This window comes from Aspergillus homomorphus (assembly GCF_003184865.1).
Source record: "Aspergillus homomorphus CBS 101889 unplaced genomic scaffold BO97scaffold_20, whole genome shotgun sequence".
NCBI classification, from domain to species: Eukaryota; Fungi; Ascomycota; class Eurotiomycetes; order Eurotiales; family Aspergillaceae; genus Aspergillus; species Aspergillus homomorphus.
In genome coordinates this window covers 272,164-292,576 of record NW_020291906.1, presented here as the reverse complement: position 1 = coordinate 292,576, position 20,413 = coordinate 272,164, and the positions used below count along the sequence as shown (strand labels likewise).

At 53.2% G+C, this 20,413-nt stretch overlaps 5 protein-coding genes across 5 annotated transcripts; 4 read left to right on the top strand and 1 right to left on the bottom strand.

Annotated features, from left to right (window-relative positions):
• The first annotated feature begins 1,487 nt into the window (after nucleotides 1-1,487).
• On the top strand, nucleotides 1,488-4,245 carry BO97DRAFT_391334 (fungal specific transcription factor domain-containing protein). The gene is made up of 5 exons (XM_025693819.1): nucleotides 1,488-2,007; nucleotides 2,061-2,376; nucleotides 2,430-2,958; nucleotides 3,014-3,709; nucleotides 3,815-4,245. Exons 1-5 carry the CDS (start codon nucleotides 1,806-1,808, stop codon nucleotides 3,980-3,982), a joined length of 1,911 nt encoding a protein of 636 aa, XP_025551027.1. The 5' UTR covers nucleotides 1,488-1,805; the 3' UTR covers nucleotides 3,983-4,245.
• Nucleotides 4,246-5,832: 1,587 nt separating this feature from the next.
• Nucleotides 5,833-13,607, top strand: BO97DRAFT_470718 (uncharacterized protein; the record flags this gene model as incomplete). The annotated part of the gene is made up of 8 exons (XM_025699976.1): nucleotides 5,833-6,468; nucleotides 6,525-8,829; nucleotides 8,866-8,948; nucleotides 8,982-9,435; nucleotides 9,529-12,560; nucleotides 12,600-13,197; nucleotides 13,228-13,544; nucleotides 13,578-13,607. 8 exons carry the CDS (start codon nucleotides 5,833-5,835, stop codon nucleotides 13,605-13,607), a joined length of 7,455 nt encoding a protein of 2,484 aa, XP_025551026.1.
• Nucleotides 13,608-13,863: 256 nt separating this feature from the next.
• BO97DRAFT_391327 (Zn(II)2Cys6 transcription factor) lies at nucleotides 13,864-16,537 on the top strand (the record flags this gene model as incomplete). The annotated part of the gene is made up of 4 exons (XM_025693818.1): nucleotides 13,864-14,056; nucleotides 14,122-14,216; nucleotides 14,298-16,249; nucleotides 16,308-16,537. The coding sequence occupies exons 1-4, from the start codon at nucleotides 13,898-13,900 to the stop codon at nucleotides 16,535-16,537; spliced, it is 2,436 nt and encodes an 811-aa protein (XP_025551025.1). The 5' UTR covers nucleotides 13,864-13,897.
• Nucleotides 16,538-16,579: 42 nt separating this feature from the next.
• BO97DRAFT_443578 (NAD(P)-dependent alcohol dehydrogenase) lies at nucleotides 16,580-17,880 on the bottom strand (the record flags this gene model as incomplete). The annotated part of the gene is made up of 3 exons (XM_025698382.1): nucleotides 16,580-17,580; nucleotides 17,648-17,776; nucleotides 17,857-17,880. The coding sequence occupies 3 exons, from the start codon at nucleotides 17,878-17,880 to the stop codon at nucleotides 16,624-16,626; spliced, it is 1,110 nt and encodes a 369-aa protein (XP_025551024.1). The 3' UTR covers nucleotides 16,580-16,623.
• A 907-nt stretch (nucleotides 17,881-18,787) lies between these two features.
• On the top strand, nucleotides 18,788-19,611 carry BO97DRAFT_87636 (uncharacterized protein). Its single transcript, XM_025701116.1, has one exon. The coding sequence runs from the start codon at nucleotides 19,001-19,003 to the stop codon at nucleotides 19,514-19,516; it is 516 nt and encodes a 171-aa protein (XP_025551023.1). The 5' UTR covers nucleotides 18,788-19,000; the 3' UTR covers nucleotides 19,517-19,611.
• Nucleotides 19,612-20,413: the final 802 nt, after the last annotated feature.

The window sequence follows — 20,413 nt, the reverse complement described above, 5'->3', positions numbered from 1 at the left end:
TTCTTCATTATCATCTTCCTCCTCATCATTATTATCAGCAATTGTTCGTGCCAGTGAATGAATATTGGCGCCAGGATCGGCCCGCCCGAAATGGGGACATTTCGCTAGTGGCTGTCGATCGCTGGCCACTGCTGCAGGCGATCGATCCTCGGCCCGATGAACACGAGGCTCGGCTGATTATTCTTTTGGTGATCGATAAAATGCATTCGGTGCCCTTCTGTTAACTTCTTTTTGCCGCGAATACTGTACTGTACTTTGTGAATAGTTTGAGTGGAAGGTGGTGATCGAGGATTCCTTCCACTCTCCCCGCCCTAATTCATTTGCCCCTCGACCATTCTTCCTCACTTCACTTCACAATCTCTTCACCCTAGTCCCTGGTCGGAAAAAGCATCAGCCAGATTTGACTGAGCCCGCATATTGCAGTCCCACCTGCTCGAATTTGCGCTAATGTCTGGCGACTCAGCTGCCTTGATCTCGGTGCTGATCGCCCTGCACGGTCGCTTCAGTCTGATCGTCGACTTTCAGACCAGCCCTGATCATCCCCCATCTTAGTCTTCGCTGTGCTGTCATTTGAGGGTTGCACTCCCACTGACATTACACTGGGTTCAAGCGTTCCTCACAGCTGCAATGCAGGGCAATTAACATCGACATCTGCCGTGCGAGGGCTTTAGCAGGTTGTTTGCTTACGGGTTGCCGCTGCCACTTGCTGCTGCAGTGTATGCCCAGGTGCAGTTTGCCCCTCTTCCCATTGTTTCTCGACCTCCAGGAGGTGGCCAGATCTACCAAAACAATAGGCTTCCTTGATTCTTGGGCCTGCAGACTTCCTGCAGGGTTAGCTCTGCAGTTCCTAGCTGCAAAACCTGCGATCGCTCGCTTTCGCTTCTTCAGTCCTTCAGACTTGCTTATTCGCCCTATGGCGACCAACCAATCCTCAATTGGCTGCTCAATCCTGTGGCTGGCTGAGAGGCGTCGATGTGATCACGTTGATCGAGATGAAATCCGTGGCACTTTCTATTGATGGGACCCTGAAGATCATGAGCGCAAGAACAAACACAGTTCGTCCTTCTCTCTCTCATCCCCCACCACCTCCCTTTACCCTCTCTCTCCACCCCCAATTCGCCGTCAAGCGCCGATAGTATGTGATAGTTCCCCCCAAAAGGCTTGTCCGACCCTCGTTCATACCTCTCCCCACCATCGCCCCTGATGTGTCTCCAGGATCAGCTGCAGGCTGCAGGCTGCAGGCTGCAAAGTGCAGGGCATTTCTAGCTCTCTCGTCTTGCCCTTCTGGTTCGAAAAGCCCGTTCAGATGACAACAGGACCAGTCAGCGAATAAGCTGCTGGCTGCGATCTGCATCCTGCAGGGCGGTCATCACATCGCACTAGCTAGAACGTGTCCTTCCAGGACGCACGCCGAGTCACCCTTTAGGCCCGTATGGATCGACCCGCCACACCCCTCCCCGAATGGCTGGTGGGCGCTGACTGTGTAGATGAGCTTAATACTCCAAAAAGCAAGCACGAGTCGCCCGGATGATGTGCCTTTCCTGGGTATCGGACTGCCTCGTCCATCCACTGGTTCGTCCTGTCTAGTCTGACTAGTTGGTTCGTGCGGTCGATCCATTGCTTTGGTATCTTATCACGACCCACTAGTCGTTGGTCCAAGCGAAGGGAGGCCTGGATCGACGCATCGGCTCAGAGTCAACGGGCTCTGCTATAAGTCAGGAAACGAGTACTGCAGCACTTCCTATCCTTCGGAATACCAAGCAACTGCGGACTGTTGAGCGTGTATACATTTCGTCCGCCCCGACATGGTCACGTCGACGCCTACAATCTCTAGACAACGCCCTGGGTCGGCCTGTGAGGAGTGTCGACGGCGAAAGGTGCGTTGTGACCGCCGTCGCCCTCAGTGTCAGGTGTGTTTCGAGACAGGGATCGAGTGCAAGATCAACACCACCAGACTGCCGCGAGGCCCCCGAAAGGGGCAGCTGCGTACGTTGCGTACGAGGATTGGTATGGTGTTATTCATCGTCATTGTATGGAGCTCGCTGACTGACGCGATCCAGCTGCCCTCGAGCGCTGTCTCGCAGACCAGCATCCAGAAATCAATCATCCGATGGCGAGTCTCTTTGACGGTACTGTGCTCGACTGTGACTCGGAGGAGGATCCTCCCCGAGATTTCTCGTCTCTATCAGATCCAATACCGGTCTCAGTGCCGCTGTCGACTCTTCCAGATGCCGTTCTGGCATCAGGAGAGGAGCAGGAGCAGTGTGAAAGGGACATTCAACCCACCATCTCATCCACCAAGGTTCAATCCCCACGCACACCTGAGTCATTGCCCCGGACGACAGGCTTAGTCTCGGAACTGATGCGAGCAGAACTGTATGTCTTCGCCCTTGTCTCCAGGAATCTAGTCAAGTCTAATGCATTATCAGAGACCAACTATACTTTGACCGAGTGCATCCGTTCGCTCCCATCCTACAGCGCTGGCGCTATCACGTTTGGGCTCGACAACCCAAAAAGTCTGATAGCCAGGTCTGTCTGCAGTATGCCATGTGGGCGGTGGCAGCCTCTCTCTCAGCCCAATTTCAAGCATTGCGTGAAAGTCTTTACAGCGAGTCACGACGAATCCTTGATACGCTAGACCGGCCGGATAGTATAGCAACGGTCGCAGGACTGGAACAAGCGCAGGCGTGGATTCTCATTGGGCTCTACGAGTACATGCAACGCTCACCTCTACAAGCGTGGATGAGTATTGGGCGGTGCTGTCGTCAGGTACTAGGTATGCGGCTGTATGAGCTAGATGATCCGACTAATCCGGTGACGATGGCACGGGAACAAGAAGCTATTTTGGTGGACTGGATTGGCCTGGAGGAGCAGCGCCGGACTTTCTGGATGGCATACTCGTTGGATCGGTTTATCAGCTTTCACAATGGGTTGCCGTTCACAATACATGGAGACTTGGTATGCTTGCCTGAAGTCCGGATTTGAGTATGCAACGACTAATGTTGAATTGCAGATTACAACTCGACTCCCCAGCCCGGAAGAGGAGTTTCAATCGGGGCAGCCAACCCTAACAGCCTACCTGTCCGAAGTCATGAACCCGAATCTCCAAAATTATCATTTCCAGCAGTATTCCCATGGTCACCCACAGCCTCATGTCTATGTGAATCCCCATTCCCCGACATCACCAACCCACCTGAACATGGCCTTCCCTCCCATGGCTACACCAACCAACTCTACGTCAACCCCCGTCCTCAATCCAGACCCCAACCAAGCCAACCCCTCGAGCTTCACTGAATTTATCCTCCTAGCGACCGTCGTTGGTCGTGCTCTCTCGCACCGCCAGTCTGTCACCATGGAGCAAGTACTACAGCCCTCTCACCTGCATCTTTCTCCTACAAGCCCTTACGCGTCGCTCCCCACTTCGCTCGATGCCTTCTGGAACCGCCATCAAGCCCTTCATACCGTTCTCAACACTCGTATCCAGTCCCTTGCATCCAACCCTCAAACCCTGGATGATCCGTTGATCATGTTCGCTCGCATTGTTGCGCAAAGCATGGTGTTGTTCCTGCATAATGTCCTTGAGTCCGTCGCATGGAAATCGGGGGGCGATCATCTACTCGGGATCATTGAGTATGAGCGTTTGTGTGTGATGGCCGCCCATGAGGTGGTAGCTTTGGTCAAGGTGCAGGGGCAGTTGGGATACTTCAAGGTCAGTCAATCTCCTGCACATGAGTCCCAGACGGGCAGTCTTCGTGAAGGGCTGGAATATAGGTGCATCCGAGTCATGCAGCTGCTAACGTCGATATCCATGAAGGTTCACCCATTGACCCCAATTCCTTTGATGATGTGCACCGACTTCTTCACGGCCCATGCGTATCTTGACCCCTCATTCGAAGTCATTTTACATGAGCTGCTGGAGTGCCTGGGCGATTTGGAGAGGGTAAAGAATCCGGTGCAGAGTCCGACACTGTCGGTGGTTTGAAGAGCCATTCTCAAATTGATACTTTTGTGTGTTGAGGTCAATGTTCTTGGGGTCTTTGGTTTCGTTGATGCACATTGACTGTATTGATTCTTCCTGGAGTGTCTCGCGGTGGCCAAGGCCTCCTGGCTTCTTTTGGTTTTTTGTTTCGCTCAAGTCGGGGTTACATCCTGTGCTGGTTCATGGGATGCAGTGGTGTTGCGAGGTCGGTTGGTGATCAGCATGGGGAGAGAGATACTCGCTGGATCTGATGATATATCATCAAGGGCCTAATCTTAAAGGATGGACGAAGTGATTAGCCAGGGGCTTATAAGAATAGTTTAACCTAATATAGTGAAATTATACAGCGATTGCATAAAAGGCGTTATCCCCTATCTCCATAACTCGATTATCTATAAGCACTACGCAAACAACCGTCCCCTTCCCAAACTCCGCTGCCTATCTCCGGTATGCAGCAACTCCGACGCCTCTTTTCGCCCTGATGCTCGTTTATGAAAAGCGAGTTACGCCTCTCTAGCCGGAAAAGCCATTGATCCCCTCATAACCCCTCCCTTTGCACCTTCCCTGAAGCCCTTACAGCCAATATCCACGTCAAAAGCTGACGCGGACAAGTATGAAACTGACCCCCCGGGCCTCCTCCATCGTGCAACCCCAATCCCCGCCGCCTAGTCACTTCCAGTCTGAACTGGATATGACACCCCCCTAGCCCGAGTAGATACCCCATAACCCGACGAACAAACTCCGGCCGTTGCGCTGGTTTCTTTCGATGATGCTCTCTCGCTCTCTCAGTCGAGCTTACTGGTTCTTGCAACCCTCCCTCCCCTTCTTCTTGCTTTGCTCGTCACTGGAAAGAAATCCCCGAGAAAAGGAAAGTGAACCATGGCCTGTCAGCGCGTGTCCATGATGCTCTATTCATAGTATTATTGTGTTGTCTTTGGGCAGATTGTTGTTTGGTTGGTTGGGCTGGTTTGGTTTGGGCCTGGCTCGGTTCATTTGGATATCATTGATCTATGTACTGTACAGTATCTATCTTTGAAAAATGTTGCTTTGAGAATCAGGAGCGAGTGTAACCTCCACCAACGCACCCCCACCCCATCCCATCTTCGACGGTTTCTTTCCGGCCTTGCCTTATGGACTAAACTAACTGCCTAATTGACTGACATATTGACAGATTGACTAGCTAGCTAACTGACTGACACGTACTGGGTTTGGAAAGTGCCCTGCCCGGGGCTACTAGGTAGTAGTAGTAGGCCCGTGCATCTCCTTCCTTACTGACTGACTGACGGATTTTACCCATTCATGCCCCTTCGGGTGCCTTTGTTTCCGAGTTTCCTTGGGCTCTGGCCGTGCATTAAAACCTGGCTGTTCTGGTTTGGATTTAATGTTTTTTATGAACCTCTTCTGCTCGCTCCGTTGCTCGTGATCCTTTCGCTCGCTTGTTGCCCTTCTATCTTAGCCGTGTGCTCTCCCCCTTCGCTGCGAATTGCGTACGGCTTAGTCTATTTCCGTGGTTATCTCCGAATTCTTTTTTTTTGGTGCTTGGGTGAGTCAGTGAGTGAGTGAGTGACTGACTGACTGAGGGTTGGTTGTTGTGTTTGTGTGTCTGTTTGTTTGTTTCTCTGTCTCGATTTGTAGAAGTTTGCGTTGCTTACTTGCTTGCTTGCTTGTTGCTTGATTCTTACCTCATCGGCAGCTTCGGTCCTTCTTCGATTAGTACACTCGCTTGAGGTTGGAGGCGTTCGTTGGTTCTGGCTTCCGGTCGTTGCGTTGCGGGACCTCAGTTGTTTGCTTGCTTGCTTACCTGCTAGCTTCGCTCTGTTTGTTGCAAACACACATACATCCATACAAACCTCATGGCCAGTCATCTCTCGCCTCCGCCAGGAGGCAGGACGGTCCTGCTCTTCGGCTGTCAGGCCCTCCACTTCGATGCCAAGGATTTCCAGCATCTGCGACGGGTCATCCTGGATGACCCCGAGAATCGCTGGGTGCTGGACGTGCTGGCCGAGTTGCCCGTCTACTGGCGCACCGCCGCCAAGTACCGGCCGGCGCTGCAGGCGCTGCCTGGCGAACAGCAGCTGCGTGATTTGAATCAGTGGATCCGCACGGGAAAAGTGGCCGACCACCATTTCCCGCTGCCCTACCTCCAGCATGCCCCCCTGCTGATGATTACCCATCTGACCCAGTTCTCCCGCTACCTGCAGACGACGCATCCGGAGTATGCCGCGCATGGCGTCGTCGATGCCGAGTCTAGTTCTGTGGTGGAGATCGTGGGCTTCTCGTTTGGATTTCTCAGCGCGGCGGTCGCGTCGGCCGTCGCGAATCAGAGCCAGTTGCAGAAGTATGGTGCCGTTGGAATTCGGTTGGCCACCTTGCTTGGGGCACTGGGTGATATGCATGAGAGCACAGAGAAGTTTACCTCCTTGACGACGGTCTGGAAGAAGCCGGAGTTGGAGGGAGAGCTGTCGCATGTCCTGGAAGATCATCCGGAGGTAAATTTGTCTTGTTGAAAACATTTTCAATACAACGGCTAACGGCCCTCCCCTAGGCCTACATCACTGTGCGGTACGATGTCAATCGCGCGACGATCATGACGCCGAGAAGCAGCCTAGGCCGACTGCAGCAATCGCTCCAGGCGGCGGGCTTCTCCGCATACCACATCAACTTCAACGGCCGCTTTCATTGGCCTGGCCACCAGAAGTTGTTGCATGAGCTGTTCGAGATGTGTGATGCCGATGCGGCGTTGCAGCTGCCTGATGCCTCCACCTTGTCGCGGCACACCTGGGCCAACATAACCAATGAGCCTATCTACGAAGGCCCGCTGCACCAAGTTGTTCTGCGCTCCATTCTGGCCCAACAGTGTCAATGGGGCCCCACTTTCGCAGCCGTACACCGAGCCCAGTTGGAGAATACGCAGTCGATTGTCGTGGAGTTTGGCTCTGAGCGCTGCATCCCGCCGTCCTTTATGCGCGCCCTGGGAAGCCGGGTGGTGCATTATGCCGATTTGAACCTGGATTCCCGGTCACGCGTGACGCAACTTCAGTCGACGCCGACGATCTACGACGACGACATTGCGATTGTTGGCATGGCTTGCCGAGTGGCTGGTGCGGATGATCTCGAAGAGTTCTGGAAACTCCTGTGCTCAGGAGAATCCCAACATATGGTAATGCCGCCGCAACGATACAAAGACTACGAAACACCGTGGAGGCCAGGCGCTATACGTCCCTGGTGGGGAAACTTCGTCAACGATATTGATGCCTTCGACCACAAGTTCTTCAAGAAAGTGCCGAGAGAGGTTTTGTCCCTGGATCCGCAACAGCGTTTATTTCTGCAGGTCGCCTACCAGGCCCTTCAGCAAGCCGGGTATTTTCACAAGAAAGACGCCAGCAAGGACGTTGGATGTTATGTTACTTGCTGTACTGTGGACTATGAGCATAACGTGAACTGTCACCCCGCCACGGCCTACGCCGCCACGGGACTGTTGCGTAGCTTCATGGCTGGTAAGGTAAGTCATTATTTCGGGTGGCGCGGACCAGCGCTGTGCATCGACACGGCATGTTCGGGCTCGGCCGTTGCTCTCCATCACGCATGTCGAGCGATCCTCAGTGGAGACTGTAAGGCTGCGTTGGTCGGAGGCGCCAATGCCATCACGAGTCCATTGGCTTATGACAACTTGAACGGAGCATCGTTCGTCTCTCCTACGGGGCCATGCAAGCCATTCGATGAAGAGGCGGACGGCTATTGCCGCGGAGAAGGATTTGCGGCAATCTATATTAAAAGGGTTTCCGATGCTCTAGCCGATGGCGACACGATTCTGGGCACTATTGCTGGCACCGCGGTAGAACAAAACGATAATTGCACTCCTGTCGTGGTTCCTCATGCAAAATCGCTGGCAGGCTTATTCGACAAGGTTATCCGCCAAGCTCACATCCGCCCTCACGAGATCTCAGTTGTAGAAGCTCACGGCACTGGAACACAAGCAGGCGACCCGGCCGAATATAGCAGCGTGAAGCAGATAATGGGTGGTCCACAACGAGCAGCTCCATTGTCTTTGGGTTCGGTCAAGGGACTGGTTGGGCATACCGAAGGGGTCTCTGGCATGGTCGCATTGGTCAAGGTGCTCCTGATGATTCAGGAAGGAAAGATCCCACCGCAACCAAACTTCAAGACTTTGAATCCACACATCCAGGCTTCCGCTGATGACCAGATCGAGATCAACACCCAATTAAAACCATGGCAAGCAGAATTTCGTGCCGCGCTGATCAACAACTATGGTGCTTGTGGTTCTAACGCCTCCATGGTGGTTACTCAACCACCTGTCTTTAGATCCGGGGGCGGTGCCTCCGCTATCCACGCTCCAGGCCTCTCCCTTCCTTTCCGGTTCTGTGCTTTAGACGAGCACCGTCTGCGTGAATATGCGCGCCGGTTCTACAGCCTCTTGCAACGTCAAGCTGTTTCTGCCAGCCATCTCGCTTCTCTGGCTAATGTCTCGTTCAATGCTGCCCGACAGTCAAGCCCGACACTCGATCGGCATTTGATATTCAGCTGCAGCTCCCTCAAAGAGCTCGAGTCGAAATTACTTTCTGTTATCGATGGAGACGAAAGCCAAGTCATCCGCACAGCCAAGTCCGCCCGTCCTGTGGTCTTATGTTTCGGTGGACAGGTGTCGACATCGGTTGGTCTAGATCGCACAGTATACGACACAATGCGAGTGATGCGCAATCATCTCGACGAGTGCAGCAGGACACTAGAGTCATTGGGGTATGAAAGTCTCTATCCCAGCATCTTCGAGACCACCCCGATTGCCGACCAGGTCAAGCTGCAGACCCAGCTATTTGCTTTGCAATATGCCAGTGCCCGGGCTTGGATAGACTGTGGCCTGTCGGTAGCTGCTGCTGTTGGCCATAGCTTCGGGGAGTTGACTGCTCTCTGCGTATCGGGAGCTCTGTGCCTCGAGGACGCGCTCCTGCTGGTTGCTAGACGAGCAACCTTGATTCGCGACCAGTGGGGAACAGACCCTGGTGCCATGATTGCAGTGGATGGTGAGCTTCACGAAGTTGAGAGCCTGCTTGCCGAAGCTGCAAAATCTGTCTCGACTGGGACTTCTCCCGCCAGCATCGCGTGCTTCAACGGTCCACGTAGCTATACATTAGCCGGAGCGACCGACGCCATGAACGCAGTGCGTGTCATGCTTTCCACCCAGCCAGCATTTGCTCGTCTGAAGTACAAATGCCTGGACGTGACAAACGCATTCCATTCTTCGTTGGTCGATTCCCTCGTTCCAGAGTTGAAGAAGACAACGGATGGAATAACCTTACGTGAGCCAGCTTTGCATCTGGAGCGCGCAACACAAGAGCCATCCAGTGGCATACCGTCTCTTGCTATTGTGGCCGAACACCTCAGAAAACCGGTGTACTTCAGCCAGGCTATTCATCGCCTTGCCGAAAAATACAAATCGTGTATCTGGCTCGAGGCTGGCTCCAATTCGACAATCACACTGATGGCCAGTCGGGCGTTGGGGTCGAGTGCTGCCGCAAACCATCAATTCCAAGCCGTCAACATCACAAGTAAGAATGGGATCCAGAATTTGACCGACAATACAATGGCACTGTGGAAGGAAGGGGTTTCTGTCTCGTACTGGGCACATCATTCCTCACAGACGCCCGAGTATGACTTCATCATCCTACCGCCCTACCAATTCGAGAAAAGTCGACACTGGATGGACAACAAGCCTTTACCCGCATCCAAACCCATCATAGAGACAGAAGCAAAAGAGGAGAAGTCTAAGACCCGATTTCTAGGGTACCAAGACGCGGCAAAGATGGTCGCCAAATTCTCCATCGATACCATGCATCCCAGCTACCGTGACGCCGTATCGGGACATGTAGGTGCGCAAACGGCGCCGCTCGCGCCCGCTTCTTTTATGCTTGATATAGTTGTTGAGGCACTGAGAAGTTTGCCAGAAGGCAAGGAGAGAGTACCCCAAGTGAAGAATGTCACCAGTGATGCACCGCTAGGGCTAGACGAGAAACAGAGCGTCCACATCACACTGACCGCTCAGAGCACAGACAAGACACTCTGGGACATGGCATTTACCAGTGAGAGTCCCAAAAATGGTGCTCGGTCACGCGTGTTACACTGCTCCGCTCGTATCAAGATGTTCAAAGCCGACGATCCCACGCTTCAAGGCGAATTCTCCCGCTACGGTCGCTTGGTCAGTCATCGCCGATGCCGGGAGCTTCTAGAAAGCTCCGACGTGGATGATATTCTGCAGGGTCGGAATGTTTACCGGGCGTTTTCCGAAGTTGTCGATTACTCTGAAGCCTACCGTGGAGTCCACAAGCTGGTTGGCAAAGGGAACCAGTCAGCCGGTCGGGTGGTAAAGAAGTACTCCGGGAACACTTGGGCAGATACATTTCTGTGCGACTCGTTCAGCCAAGTTGGGGGGTTCTGGATCAATTGCATGACTGATCGGCCAGCTTCGCAGATCTACATCGCCAGAGGCATGGAGCAATGGATGCGCACGCCACTGTATGCTGACCCGAGCACGCCGCGCCCCGAAATCTGGGACGTGCTAGCCACCCATGAACGTGGAGATGGCTTCTATACCACTGATATCTTTGTCTTTGACCCTGAAAAAGGCCAGCTGGTAGAGACGTTCATTGGAATGAAGTATTCATGTGTTCCGAAGGCCGTCTTCAGCAAGATCCTCAGCAAGCTGGGGTCCAATGTCATTCCCCAGCCGACTGGACAAGCAGTAGCTGCGACAAAGGCGGTCTCGCCACCCAAGGCGACTGTAAGTGATCCAGCGTCGAAGGAAAAGCAGTCCAAACCGCAGGCTTCAAATCTAGTTGCACGTATCAAAGGCGTGGTAGCCGAATTCTGCGCTGTGGACCCCAGTGAGATCCACGACGATGGGAACATGGCTGATGCGGGCGTCGATTCGTTGATGGCAATGGAATTGGCGCGTGAAATGGAGGAAACGTTCAAGTGCACCTTGCCAGCGACTGATCTTATGGAGGCGGAGACGTTTCGCGACCTTGTGCGTGCTGTGCAGAAAGCGCTGGGAGTTGATACGGTCGATGCTGCAGCAGATGCGGATCAAAGCAGCGATAGCAGCACCACTTCTTATACTGAGTGTGACACGGAGTCAGATGAGGCTATCGATGCTGCTACCACAGAGTCAGTGACTAGCATGAGCACTGACACTCCCGAGCTACATTTACCACACGACTTCATCCTCGACGCTTTCGCGGAGACCAAGGCCCTGACAGATCAATTTCTCTCCGAAAATAACTGCAGCGGGCGTGTGCTCAGCTTCAATCCAGTGCAAATGCAGCTGTGTGTAACCATGACCCTGGAGGCATTCGAAGAGTTGGGTTCATTCATTCGAAGCGCGCAACCTGGCCAGCGATTGGACCGGATCAAATTCGACGCCCAGCACGAGGAGCTGGTGCAATACCTTTATCGCCGACTAGAGGAAGCTGGCCTGGTAGACTTGGTAGATGGGGCTGTAGTTCGTACAAGCCTGGGGTGGACCACTAAATCCAGCACTGCTATGCTCGACGAGATCAGCCGGACCTACCCCGAATTCGTGGGTGCCAGCAATCTTGCTTTTTATACGGGTAGCAGGCTAGCTTCAGTGTTACGGGGCGAACAGGATGGTCTGCAGCTTATTTTTGGAACAAAAAAGGGACAAGAGCTCGTATCGTGGATGTACGGTGAGGAATCGCACAATGTCACCGGCTACAAGCAGATGCTGGACTTCATCCAACGCCTCGTACACAAGCTAGGCAGTCGTCCGGGGGCAGGCCCGCTGAAGATCCTCGAGATGGGCGCTGGAACTGGCGGTGGTACGAAGTGGTTCCTTCCTGGACTGGCAAAACTAGGAATCCCGGTCGAATACACGTTCACCGACATCTCCCCTGCTTTCCTGGCACAGGCTCGTCGGCGCTTCAAGGAATATCCTTTCGTGCAGTACCGTGTGCATGACATCGAGAAGCCACCGGCTGACGACCTGGTTGGAACCCAACATGTCATTATTGCCAGTAATGCTGTGCACGCGACTTCAAACCTACAGGTGTCGACTGGCAACATGCGTCGAGCATTACGACCAGATGGAGTGGTCTTGATGCTCGAGATGACTCGGCCACAGTTCACGATCGATATTGTTTTTGGACTTTTCCGTGGCTGGTGGGTGTTCAACGATGGACGCAATCACGCTATCACAAGCGAAAGCCGCTGGGAAGCCGACCTCCATGCCGTGGGTTATGGTCATGTTGACTGGACAGACGGCCATTCGCCTGAAGTGAGCGTTCAACGTGTACTCTTTGCTACATCTACCGGAGAGCAACGGGCACGGCTTCCGCTGGGGCCCAATCCGCCTAATGTGAGCCTCCTTGCCAGTGTTGATAATGCTGCTAGGAAGCAGGCAACTGACAAGTATATCCGTCGCAGCATTGAAGGCTTTACTAAACCGACAGTGACTGATATTCCGGTGACTGGATCGGTCACTGTGCTGGTTACAGGCGCGACGGGGAGCCTGGGCAGTCACATAGTTGCACACCTGGTGCAACTTGAACGTGTTAGTCGGGTCATATGCATTAACCGTCGGGGGAAAGAGGACCCGTTTGAGCGACAGAAGAAGGCTTTTGCAGAGCGGGGTCTCACTTTGACTGCTGGAGACGTGAGCAAGATTACGGTGATTGAGACTGAGACAGCAGAGGCGAAGCTTGGTCTGCCATACGAGCAATATCATCTCATACAGGCGACTGTCACTCATATCATCCACAATGCGTGGCCGATGAATGGTGCTCGTGGCCTGACGGGCTTTGACTCCCAGTTTCGAGCCATGCGGAATCTGATTGACCTGGCTCGTGACATTGCAGGTCTCCGGTCCCCAGGGGATCGAGTTGGATTCCAGTTCATATCGTCCATCAGCACAGTCGGATTTCGGCCTTTGGTGACTGGTGAGCCAGAGGTTCCGGAGGATCGAAGCGTGATCGACTGGGTGTTGGCCAACGGATACGGCGAGGCTAAGTTTGTCTGCGAGCAGACGCTGCAGCAGACCTTGATGAAGTATCCCAGCCGATTCAATGCGATGGTGGTGCGACCTGGACAGATCGCAGGGTCCTCTCTCAGTGGATACTGGAATGCGGGGGAGCATTTACCCGCTCTGCTCAAATCGGCGCAGAGTCTCGAAGCATTACCTGAGTTTAGTGGTGTACTCTCCTGGACGCCTGTCGATATAGTGGCAGCCACTTTGAGCGAGCTTCTCTTCGCCGAGCAGAGTCAATCTGTTTATCATGTCGACAATGCTGTTCGTCAACCGTGGCGAGAGATGGTGTCTATTCTCGCGCAAGAGTTGGGCATACCCACGGGTAATCTACTCCCCTTCCAGGAGTGGATTCAACGAGTCCAGACTTTCGCTGGTCCACGAGAAGATAATCCGGCCGGTGTGATGGCAGAGTGGCTGGCCAGCAATTTCGAGCGCATGTCTTGTGGAGGGTTGCTGCTGGCGACGACGCGTGCGCGCCAGGACGCGCCCACGCTGCGGAACCTTGGGGCTGTTGATCACAGGATAGTGCGCGGGTACGTGCAGTATTGGCGTCAGATGGGTTTCTTAAAATAGATAGAAGTCAAAAGTCTGTTTAGCGCGAGCATTGCGATGTCATTATTATTTAGAGAGTGAGATTGAATAGATGTAAATCTCCACACTTCCATGAGAGAGATGAAGGTTTCTATCAAGTATTGAACCGAGATGGGAAGAGCGGGGGAAAGGCGCGGGGGACATTGTCACCGCCTTGGCCACCGCCTCAGCATCGCTTCAATCATTCCGCCCGCCTTATTCTTCTTCTTCTTCCCCCTTTGTCTGCTGCCCGTCTTATCTTCCGCCGGAACCTGCACCTCGGCTTCCCGATCATGGAAGAAGAACAGACAGAGTCTTCGATAGCAGACTTCTCAGTCTCGCCAGTATCAAGGTCACTGCTCACTAAAGCGAGACGAACGCGTTTGGCTCCCGCAGTCCTGCCTACCCGAGTCACCAGCGCCTGTGAACGATGCCGTCTCCACAAATCTCGCGTAGGCACGGCGACTTGCTGCTCCGGCACATTCCATAGATGGACAGACTAACGGATTGACCGCAGTGCGATCCATATTGGCCCTGTTCATTATGTGTTCGAGCTAATGTCGAATGCCGGCAGCGGCCTGCAGCCCAACGTCGAGTGAGAACCGCCTCATCGTAAGCCTCCGCAATCTTTGTCGGACCTCTAGCCATTCGGTGGCCCAAAGCTGACTGCATGGACCGAAGCTCTGAACGCAGACGGTCTGAGAACCGTGGGATATCATCTCGTCGTCAATTCAGACAAGTACGCGTTACCCGAGCTGAGGGGCCGCTGCAGGGCACGGCCCCTGAAGAAAGCGAACCAGTTACCACACCACTGGGCGCTGAAGTGCACAATCGTGTCGGATATAATCAAATACAGTCTTCCATTGAGCCAGGAGAAGCGGAGTCTGCAATGGGTATTGCCCGCAAGATATGTGAGTTGGGCAGTCAACACTTGGACGAACAAACCACTTCAGCTATTCCTGGCTACTCGGCCAGTAAGGGAGTTCCGCCACTGCCTGGCCCGGCCGCAAATCGCCATCCAATTTCTACCATTGTCGGTCAAGCGTTCCCTGCAATCGACGCCATATATAGCCTATTGGATGAATACTTTGATGCCGTTCATTGGTTTTCGCTCGTGGTCTACGAGCCCAAATTCCGTCGAAAGCTTCAGACTATCGCCGATGGCTGCGCGGACCCTAGTCAACGTCCATTCCTTTTGTTACTGGCAGTCATGCTTGGTATGGCAGCCTGGTACCGTTCCCAACGCAGTCGCCCGGAGATGGTCGATGCAGAAGATAATTGGGCAGACTGGAGTGTGGTTCTCTTACGGCTGGTCGAAAGTAATCTGGTGGATGTGATGGACCATCCATCTGTTCCCGCAATACAGACCTGCATTCTTTTTGGCTCACATCATGTGTATCACGGGCGCCCAAACTTGTCTTTTACCTTACTTGGTGCGACTATCAAGATGGCCCATGCGATTGGTATGCATCGAGAGGCCCGGCGAGGGGGTCTCGATGACATTGAAGAACGGAAGCGAGTGTGGTGGACAATCTATACTTGGGATCGATTTGCTTCCATCACATACGGGACGCCGTTGGGCATTAACGATAAGGACTGCAACTTAAGCATGCCTGCAGACATCTACGAGACCCCCTCGTTCACTGGCCCGGAATCCGAGAATTCTGGTTCTGTTTGCTACTCAACATATCAGCGGGAACTTAACCGACTGTATCTGATCGCTTCCCCGGCACTCGAGATCATCTTTGGGTCCCGCACTTCAAGAACCTCTCAAGAATTGGTCAGGGATAGCTTTGTGACTTTAGTTCAGGAGACTTCGGAAAAGCTTCATGCGTGGAGGCGTTGTTTGCCCAGCCACTTGATCCTCGATCTCCAGCGAGACTTCTGCGCCAGCGGTCAGCAAGGCTCCAAAGCGTATGCCTTACAAGCCTTATCACTCCATTTGACGTATGACAACATTCTGATTGTGCTCTACCGCCCTTTAATCTCAAGGCAGGTTGACCAGCTTTGGACGAGCAATTTGTCACCGGGGATGGAAGATTCTCATTCGGGTGTCCTCCCAGCGGCAACCACCTCGGGCTCGTTGCATAGAAGAAGTCCCATACAGGCCAGCACTGCCAACTCGGAATTCTGGATGAAAGCAGCCCTTCGAACATCCAGGGTGACCGAGCTGCCAGTTCTTGCCCAACTTGCGACCGACAGTCACTTGGTTGCCTTCTTAGCCATTAACCTATTCAATGCCGCGGTTGTTTTGGCAGTAATGGCCATATCGGAGCCGCTGTCCGATACAGCCCAAGAAGTCAAGCGGACAATGACCCGCATCCTCCGTCTACAAGATCTCCTGGGAAAACGCTCAGCACTCTCCCGACAAAGCACGCAGGTATTGAAGAAGGTGGTCACCATGCTTCTCCGTCGCGAGTCGGCGGCCATGCTCGCACCTTTCACTGAGACCACCACGTTTATGGAATATGACACCAATAATGATCAAGCTCTACCTGATCCACCTCCCATGTCGGTTGAAGAGACGTTGCGATTACCATTGAATGCAACTTTAGACATGAGAGACCCGCCGGTGAGCAACCAGGGAAGCTCTAACTTTGGCCGTACCAGTCGCGTCAATGAAAGCTTGACTTCCGTCCAGTATGGTAAGCGATCTCTATATCTCCGTTTCATCTTCTTACCGATGCTCATGGCCGTTCCTAGTTATGGTTCCTAGCCAAGATTGCACTCTTCATGTCCCGGTTCTTGGAGAGACCCATCGAAGTCAATTGCTGGATCATACTAGCATGTTGCCGGCGAATGAATGGCCATTCTCTGCTCCAAACGACTGGCAAAATTCCAACGGTCTCACGCCACCCGGGGAAGATGGGCATCACAACAACGTAGAAAATGGTCTATACTGGCTCTGGGACACTACATGGAATGGACTTTAATGAGAGTCGGTTTGTGAGTTCATTACATTGGTATCTATATATCCCAAAGCCTCATGGTCGACATGAAACACAGCCGTCCCCATGCTCTATGCTACAACTGCGTTAGCTGTCTCCCCTTTTACCTCCGGTCCATATATGACGCTCTTTATCCCGACCCTGTTTGCCACGTTCTGGAATGCTTCCTCGACCTGCGAGAAGGAGTAATTGTGTGTTACGAGTCCGTCAACGTTAACACGTTTGGCCTCTAGCAGTCCCACTGCGGTTTGGAAGTCCCCAGGGCCGTAGCGGAAGCTGCCCTTAAGGGTCACTTCTTTATCACAGATCTGGCCAATGGGAACAGTGACGCTGGGCCGGCCCAAGCCCACCTGAATGAAGGTTCCTCCCGGCGCGACCGCGTGCAACCCACAGACCATACAGGGCTCCGCCCCCGTGGCGTCCAAGATCACATCCGCGCCGTCCTCGAGCCCCGCCGCCTTGAGAAGGTCAGAGGCGTTTTCTTCCGACGATGCGTCACTCATTTGGTATGTATGCGTGGCTCCGTATTTGCTAGCGACCGTAAGCCGACTCGAAACAATATCGACAGCAATGACATTAGTTGCGCCGAAGGCACGGGCGACGGCACAGCAGAGGAGTCCAACTGGCCCAGCCCCGAAGACGATGACGGATTTGGTTTGCAAATCGCCTGCAAGCCGGCAGGCATGAACGGCGACACTTAGAGGCTCAACCAAAGCGCCCTGGCTCAGTGAAATGTGGGCGGGCAGTTTGAAACAGCATTCGGCCGGTACTCGGTAGTATGTGCAAAGTGTGCCGTCGATCGGCGGCGTCGCTGCGAAGCGCATGTCTCTGCAGAGATTATAGCGACCTTTTCGACATTGGTCGCATGTATTGCAGGCGACTCCGGGCTCTAGGGCGACACGGTCTCCAACAGCAATCCCGTTGGCTCTGTCGCCGCAAGCGACCACAATCCCCGTCGACTCGTGGCCCAGAATGATTGGCTTCTCTACCACATATCGGCCGATGCGTCCGTGCTGCCAGTAATGTACCTGTTAAAGAGGATGCGTCAGTCCTAATTCTTTAAGATGTGTCCCGAGGTTACATATGAAAACTCACGTCGGAGCCACAAAGCCCGGTTGCAATGATTTTTACAATCACATCCCTATCAGAATTGATCGCTGGGAGCTCCCGGTTCTCGTAGTAGAAAGAGCCGCCCGGCTTGAGCACGGCAGCCAAGTTGTTGTCCTTGAAATCGAAGCATCAGTGAGCCGTTACCTCGTTGCTGCCCCGATCTCATCGAGGGAAAGATGTGTCGATTCACTTACCTGGGTCGAGTCTGCGGCAGTCATCTTGCTGAAATCCTAGGTGCTTTTCGGTCAAGATGTATAATAGCCGATTGAGATGACCTAATACTTTTCTATGATTTCCTAGCTGCCATCATTCCGGGGCATCTGATCTAGATACTACTGCGAGCTGGCTCGATTCCGGCGGAGGGCCCATCGCAGCTTCGGTTCCGGCCACCTTCACGATCTGCACTGTTGGATACACATTCCCGCATTGTCTACCATCAACTAGTGCCAGGGAGGCATCGAAAGGAGAACTTCCCCGGTCGGCATTTCCACCCAATACAGGTTTGTTTTCCGATCTTGTTTCGGCTCATGCGGGGTGTTTCGGTTTAGATCTGGTCAGGCCATCATCCCTACTCGCAGGGCCGGGTCGCTGGCCGCCGATGATCCAAGGCCGCTTCCAGATCTAATCGATGATGCTCGGGATGAACGGACGCGCTTTTCTTTTCTATGAGCCCTATGACACAATGCGAATTCAAGCAGGAAACGCTACTGTCACCCTGTTTGCGATCAATTCCCGAACAAGGTGCATCATACTCGGAATCATGCCGATGTGAAAATCGGGGGTTTTTTTACTTTGGAACCGGACCGATAGAAGCCCTGTCATCTTACGCTTCATTGGCTATTTAGCTCGAATTGGTGGGTCCGGAAGGGGCAAGTTGCCCATGGCAGGTGCAGGTCAACATCCGCCGGAACCGAGTTCACGACCCGGCATAGCTCTTGCAAAATACAATACGCCCTCAGCAATAGTAAGAGCAACCAAGGGCAGCTTGCAACTGGGGTCCAGTGTGGAGTGACTGACCTCATCCTTCCCAGTGAGGTACCAGGCCAGCACGAATCCTCCGCATCACGGCAAGATAACAGGGACAGGGCGCCAGCGGGATTATCTTCTTCCCCAATCAATGATTCGTGGGGAGCAGAATCTACCATAGTTGTCATCTTCGTTAAGGCTCTTGCCTTGTCTACAGCGATAGAAGACTTTCGCTGGAGCCCGTATCGAGGTCAAAATGTCATAAATAACTTCACCTACGCAACCATCCCGACGATCGAGCTATAGGGCCGACGACGCATTCTAATGGTCTGTGCCTTCGCATAAGGCATCTGCTGGCTACTGATCACGGTGATGCTGCGATTCGGTGACGAGGACGGCGGCGCGAACAAGCATGTGTACGGCGACCGAGCTGTATCCTTCTTCTTCGTCTACTATGTCTTCTTCGGCCTAAGCTTCCAGGGCATCAGATGGCTGCTCCCGGTCGAGCTCAACTCGTTGAGCATGCGAACCAAGGGCGCCGCGCTCGGCACCGCCACCAACTCCACGAATTTCATGGTCGTGGAGATCACGCCCGTGGGCATCCAGAATCTGAGGGGGAAGTTCTACATCACCTCTACGGTGTTCAACTTTGCGTTTGTGCCCATTGTGTATCTCTTCTACCCGGAGACGGCCAACCGGTCGCTGGAGGACATCGATCGCTTCATGCAGGAGAGCAACGGAGTCTTCGTCCATAATGTCCCGGAGGCAACCGGGGTCGAACGTCCGCTGCGATTCGTGGCGTTGGAGAATGAGCGGCTTCAACTCGGGGCGACGATCGCGGAGGGGAAGATGGGAGCTGGTCAGATGGAGCATAAGGAGACTGTTTAGTTGCATAGCATATTTTGTTTGTTTGTGTATACAAATGGTGGTCTCTGTAACATTGCTTGTCAAACTAATTCGACACCAGGCGGGTCGTCCGAAAAGATATATGAGGTCTCCACAAGTACAGAGCTGTCTACATGCGGGTCAGTAGTCTATCGGCCTTCTTCTACTATGCAAGCTGTTACTTGGTAACTAAATAAGTAATAGAATACAAGCCTAAACCCAAGTACCTACAATAATTCTAGTAATTCATCAATAATATGGTATATGAATTCCCTCATAAAAGCAACATAGAGGCAGGTCCGAATCAGAACTCACCTCCACTCATTCTCATTCCCATCCCCTTCCAATCTGGGATACTCAAGCACAATCCACAAGCTCCCCTTCTCATTCTTCAATATCCCGCCCTCGAACAAAACCTCCCCGAACCTCCACGGCTTCCCACAAACCACACAACTCATAGGCCTCGGATACTTCAAGTCCACCCCGTACTGAATCGCCTTATGCCTGTTCCATGCGCACTCGAGATGATAGTACGTCGAGTATTGATCACAGCACAGATCGACACTGGGGTCGCCGCGATGACAGATATAGCACGCCGTGGGCTTCGTCATGTTGCGGTTGTGGGACGGCGACGCGGTTTCACCTTGCGCGCCAGCAGCAGCAAACTGATACAATGCAGGTTCCCAGGTTGATAACCAAGCTCATCCAACCATTCTTATCTAGACCTAGCTCAAAGGTATCGCTTGAAATAGCTTAACATGACATGTCCGTCTTGAAATAGCACTACACCACAACTGGCTCTCACCCATTACTACACCATTCACAGAATCCCCTTTCTCCGTTATGCAATTGTAACAACACCCCCCCTTCCCCTCAAACAATCCTGAAAACATCCAGAAA

Coding starts and splice junctions, on each gene's coding strand:
- BO97DRAFT_391334 (XM_025693819.1), top strand. CDS start 1,806: ATGGTCACGTCGACGCCTACAATCTCTAGACAACGCCCTGGGTCGGCC. Junction 2,377..2,429: donor GAACTGATGCGAGCAGAACT/GTATGTCTTCGC, acceptor ATGCATTATCAG/AGACCAACTATACTTTGACC. Junction 2,959..3,013: donor TCACAATACATGGAGACTTG/GTATGCTTGCCT, acceptor GTTGAATTGCAG/ATTACAACTCGACTCCCCAG.
- BO97DRAFT_87636 (XM_025701116.1), top strand. CDS start 19,001: ATGCTGCGATTCGGTGACGAGGACGGCGGCGCGAACAAGCATGTGTAC.